The following is a 5985-nucleotide window of genomic DNA, read 5'->3' as shown; positions in this document are numbered from 1 at the left end:
ACAACAACAATACCTCTATTATTATTATTATTGTTATTATCATTATTATTATTATTATTATTATTATTATTATTATTATTATTATTATTATTATTATTATTATTATTATTAATATTATTATTATTATTATTATTATTATTATTATTATTATTATTATTATTATTATTATTATTATTATTATTATTATTATTATTATTATTATTATTATTATTATTATTATTATTATTATTATTATTATTATTATTATTATTATTATTATTATTATTATTATTATTATTATTATTATTATTATTATTATTATTACCCCACCTCAATACCCAAGTGAATATCTTTAGAGAGCCGTACTATGATAGAGGTACAAAAGAATCCTCCTCCAAAGAATGAGATATCTATATCCTATAAAATAATAGCAATAAAGCTATAAGAGTAGATGCCAACATTCTTCCTCTAACCAATGATGATCTCTTGAGTGTCCCCCCATGACATAGCAATACACTACTACCCTTGCGTATTTTAAGCATCCAAATCCTAAATAAGGCAAGTCACAAGCTAGGGTTCATTTAATTAATGAGCTAGGGGGAGGAGGTGTAATGTGTGTGTTGGCTCCCATGCCATTTTCATGGTGAAATCAACCACCCACTAATCTTTACTTACTTGAACTTGCAAATGCTTGGATCTTACTCACAAATAAAGGACACGTGTCCTAAAGATGAGGGGCCAAGATCATGTATCTAGACATCATGTATTCCTCGATTGCAAAGAGGTGGCCTTAGGAGGGAGGGTTCTCTCATTATTCTAGCTCCAAAAGAACCCATAATTGGAAGGCGTTTCTCATTATTTTAAGCACAAAAACCCTACCTTGGTCTCCCTCAGTATCAAAAATCCTAGATCTTCCACTCGAATCGAGGGAGGATTAGCAAATACCCTTGCTTTTCAAGGAAATAAGAGGGTGCCCTTGCCCTATTCCATGCTAATCTTTTTGGAACTTGAATTTTACAAAATAAAACCCTTAAATACTGCACTTCTATTCTAGATTTCAAATTGCATGATTATTATGGTTCAACCATAATGGCCATGCAAAAAAATACAGAAAATGCTATTCTATAGTGTACTATTTTTGGAAAAGCATATCATGATATTATTTATTTATTTTCAGTATAAAAACGTCACAATCACCCACAATAACTTGATGTGAAATCTAATAGCCTCTAATTAAGCCCGAAGTCCCAAAAGAAGTTCTCAAACTTTCTGACACATTCTAAACTGTCAGATTTCATATGACTAGTAATAATTGTGACCTTATTGTAACAAATATAAAAATATATAATCCCAAAAAATTCTCTAATTCTTTCCTTAGTAGCATCCAATTCAACAAATTAGCAAAAAAATTTATTCTGTTCATGAAAAAGGGACATGTTTTAGTAGCCAACTCGAACACCTAAAAAAAAGGCATTTTCATTATCTCTTAAAAAAATCAAGGGCATTATGGTCATATCCCTTCGATTCTATCCGAAAGTGGGATATCGATGACTGATAAAGATGGGGGAATTGATTGAACTTGTTAAGTATAAATATGTTTAGTTCACCATGGAGGAGTTTGTCCATAAAAGGTTGTCTCTTCTTTTTTGTTGGAATTGTAAGCACTTGTAATGATGTGTGCCTCTTGGGGGTGGGGGAGCCTGGGGGATGAGGTTAACAGAAGGGGCCCTTGGACAGCTGAGGAAGACAAGCTTCTCATCCAATACGTTAGAATGCATGGTGAAGGGAGATGGAATTCAGCTGCAGAGTCAGTAGGTAATAATTCTCTGTCTTAATTTCTTTGAACTCTTTGGATTTATGTAACTGAAATCTTTGAATCCCCTAGTCCTTGAAGTTTGAACTCTGAACTTGAATTTTTGAATTCAAGTGTTGGACCTGTGTGTGGCCCTTGGGCTCTAACAGTCTTCTTATTTATCATGAGAGGCTCAACAACAGTCTTCTTATTCATATGAGTAGTTCAATATCATTGGGTTGAGGCTTTGGACTTTAACTTCTTAGCTAAGAGGCTGAAAGCTAAAGATTCATTTTAAAAAGAAAAGAAAAAGAAGCCGAAACGCAAATGAGATGTACTATTTTGACAATTGGATGTGCATAACTGCTCAAGTAGGCTAGAGTCTGCCCCATTGCATTAATGAGTATTTTAAAGGAAAAAAGTCTTCAAATGCTATGTATATCTCACCATCTAAGTCTTGTCGATCACAATTATTTTGGATCAGCTATAAGAATCATGTTCCACCATTTCGCTCTATTAAGGGTCATATTTTTCGGGATTGTATACAATGTGACGATTTACCTTTGATAAAAAGATGTCACAATTACTTGCAACCATCCATTGTGAAATTTAATAGCTTGGGCGTATCACAAAGTTTGAAAAATTTTATGTAGAACTTCGAGTTTGGTCAATGGAATAAACGCAGCTGCAACTTCACATTCAATAGTTAGATTATTTGTGACTACCTTGTACCCAAGGTAAATGGCCCCAATGTATATTTTTTCTATCCTCAATTAGACCATAAGTCACCGTTTCTCTTTTCACTACTTCCATAATGTCGTTTTGGTCTTTCTCCTTGTCCTCCTAGAGCTTTCAACTTGAACCAAATAGCCTCCTAACCATTCTAGATCACTTTTGTACATAGTTTATGGAACTAGAAAGGAGGAAACAACAATTCACACTGAGTTTATTTCTTTCTCCTCTTTCTCATTGCAAGTTTAATATTTAAAATCTTTTGCCGTTTGGCTGGAATATTAATTTGAGCATAATGTGCTATGGACTAGGGCTGAAGAGGAGTGGGAAGAGTTGTAGACTGAGGTGGGTTAATTACCTGAGGCCTGACCTCAAGAAAGGGCACATCACACCAGAAGAGGAGCGCCTCATTGTGGAGCTGCATGCCAGATGGGGAAACAGGTTAGGGATTTTATATATTTTTATTTATCCATTTGTCCTGCATATGAATTATTTATATATTGGGTGACATTATGCTTGAGGTGCTCATAATTAAGCTTCTCTACTTTGCAATATGCGGTATAAGCACATATGAAAATGACGTATTTTTTAAACTTATTACAAAACTTATATATAATAATCATCACCATCTTTTTCCAAGTATTTTTCAATCCAACATTGTGTTTTATCAAGGGTCATACCTTCAGTGTGGCTATAAGTCCCTGTATCTGTTCTCTCTACTTCTAACTATGTTCTTTTGGGTATACCCATTACCCTTTTTGAGCCTTCTACGTGAACCAACTTATACTACAGGGCATACTCATTACCTTTTTTGAACCTTCTACTTGAACCAACTTACACTACAATATATGTGCACAAAATTAAATTTCATAATTTAGAATTTTTTAAAAAAATCTTTTCAGGTGCAAAAACAAAAAAAAGCAATTCTCGTGATAAGATCTTACAACATCACCGTAAGTGCCATCAACATTTGCCATATGCATTTGTATCTTTCATAAATTTGTGGACAATTATCATATTACAATATTGTCTTACCTCATAATTGAAGCAACGTGGCTTAGAACATCATACTTGTTTATGTCATTCTTAATCAACCCACACAAAGAGAAGAAAGAGACCGGTACATCCAAGCATTTCTCCACTTTTTCACATAGCCCATAGCTTGGAGGGAAATGACAACCACAACCAAACTAAAATTCACCCTTTCTTTTTTCCTTCTTTTAAAATTTTGTAGGTTATTTTGAGAACTTGGTTACTATTAAAAAAAGAATATTTTTTTGTATTTTGTGGGAGTGGAACTCTTAATATTGTGTGGCACCTGACACCTTGACTACCCAGCCTAGAGGTCATTCAATATTTCTTTATCGGTAATCTTTTAATAATATTTTCCCATATTTATAATCATTTTGTATTCATCTTCTTCTTCAATCCTTCACAGGTGGTCCACAATTGCTAGAAGCTTGCCTGGTAGAACTGATAACGAGATAAAAAACTACTGGAGAACCCATTTCAAGAAAAAAGAAAAAACTCGAGAAATACCAAAAAGTAGAGTTCCACTACAACAACAGCAGCTGCAACAACTACAGCAGCAAAAGCAAAGGATGAGCATCAACAAGATTTTGAGTCAATTTGGAGAAGATGAAACCAAGTCATCTCTCCCACAAATGAAGCCAGACATGGTTTGGATACTCCCCACATGTGAAGAGCAATTCCTCCCTTTCATGTTCCTCGGCGAGTCTACCCTTCCCCCAGAGCCCTCCAGAGAGGAGGGCGTCTGGGGCGGCCTTTGGAACCTAGACGACGGCGACGATGTGACAAACACGTATGCCGCAAGCAACATTATGGCACAAAACTATGCCGACCACAATCCTTTTGGTCTTCCAACCTACTGAGAGAGAGAGAGAGAAAGAGTTCTAGTTGAATTATGTTGGTCCCACAAGAAGAATAATTCTTCTTGGGTTCATAGTTACATAAGATTGGATCGAGAAGAGTTTTTAAGTGACTTGGATTTGTATTAATAAAGATAACCATTAAATATTATTTCATATTTTTTAAGTATGAAGTACGGCTGCTATGTGGATGGTTATTAAATGATGGATTTTTGGACCAGAAACTTAGACATTTTCCTTTAGTACTTGTTATTAAATTTTGTGATTAAGGTACTCGTGTCGCCTAAAATTTTCTTGCCCCTTCTTCTAACTCATAAGATTGATTGTTTCTTAAACTCGTATCCATGTCAATAGGTAAATCATTAAAAATTATAATTATCACTTACATTTTTAAAAGTGTTTTAGTGGAGTAAAATAATAGTAAGAGTTGGTCACATACTTCCTTTTTCAGTGTCTGAAAACACGACCCAGGAACGGAACCCGGCCATGGGTTGGGTCTGGGTAACTTGGAACCAGTTTGGGTAATTGGCTTAGACTAAGGAGGTCTCAACCGGGCTCAAAAGTGTTAAACAAGTTTAAAAAATCCAAAAAAAGATCCAAAAATATGAAAACTATGTTTAAACAAAATCAAATGAACGGAAAATAGATTTTGAAAATCAAATTATGCGAGGGGTATTCTAAAAAAAATTTAAAAAAGATGGGAAAAATGCAAAAATAAGTATTTATGGTCGAACTACTTCCCCATATTTTCAAAAACAATAGAAAAATAAAAAAAATATCTGCTACAAATAAATTTCTTATTTTTTTAGATTTTTCTAATTTTTGTTTTTAAATTCAAGTTCCTAGCTTGACCACCCTAACTAGCCAAAACCTGTCATGGCCCTCGACCGGTGTCATGTAACCCGGCTGGGTCCCGGTCAACCCGACCGGTTTTGCAAACAATTTGCTCATTTCTACTGCACCCAGGTAACTTATCCCACAACAAAAAGGCGAGGAAATCTGGGAAAATAATTAAGAAAATAGATTTTTTTGGTACAACCGCACCAAATTCCCTTGGTTCCACACATCAAATATTTCGGTGGATTTGATGGACCCCAAAACATTCTTGTGATCGCTTTTAAAATAAAAAATGAAAGGTATTGGAGCTCAAAAAGTGCCCTATCCAACGACTGAAATTGGACCGTTTATATTGATGGGCTTGGATCGAAGGGATTATGAGCTTAAAACAAGTGTGTTTTATTCGTTTTGCCCATCAAATATGTTTTTGAGCTCATATAAAACCCTATAAGTAGGTATTTTGGCCAAGCACCAGCACATAAAAAATCATTTAAATGAATAGTACAAACACTAGGAGTCCATTAAACTTGAAAGAAAATGTTGTGCGTGAGTCGGCGGGCACATCGTTCATCTTTAAGATAGACGTTGTAAAAAACCCACCAGCCTCTTAAAATAAATATAGAGTGTGGAAACATCTCTTATTCATGAACATCTTAGTATAGATCATTAATCCCTAAAATTTTGAATTAAAACCCATTTTTCATATAGAAACCCCATCCAAAAGAATCAAAAGGAAGGGAAGCAAAGTTCAATTCT

The 5985-nt window shown here is 34.4% G+C and overlaps 1 protein-coding gene across 1 annotated transcript; it reads left to right on the top strand.

Annotated features, from left to right (window-relative positions):
- The first annotated feature begins 1626 nt into the window (after positions 1-1626).
- On the top strand, positions 1627-4543 carry LOC18444139 (uncharacterized). The gene is made up of 3 exons (XM_006854317.2): positions 1627-1794; positions 2815-2944; positions 3942-4543. The coding sequence occupies exons 1-3, from the start codon at positions 1650-1652 to the stop codon at positions 4393-4395; spliced, it is 729 nt and encodes a 242-aa protein (XP_006854379.2). The 5' UTR covers positions 1627-1649; the 3' UTR covers positions 4396-4543.
- The last annotated feature ends 1442 nt before the right edge of the window (positions 4544-5985 follow it).

The sequence above is a fragment of the Amborella trichopoda genome, chromosome 7 (assembly GCF_054954075.1).
Source record: "Amborella trichopoda isolate Santa Cruz 75 chromosome 7, AtrichopodaSantaCruz75HAP2 v2.0, whole genome shotgun sequence".
Classification (NCBI taxonomy): Eukaryota; Viridiplantae; Streptophyta; class Magnoliopsida; order Amborellales; family Amborellaceae; genus Amborella; species Amborella trichopoda.
This window is presented reverse-complemented; position numbering and strand designations above follow the sequence as displayed.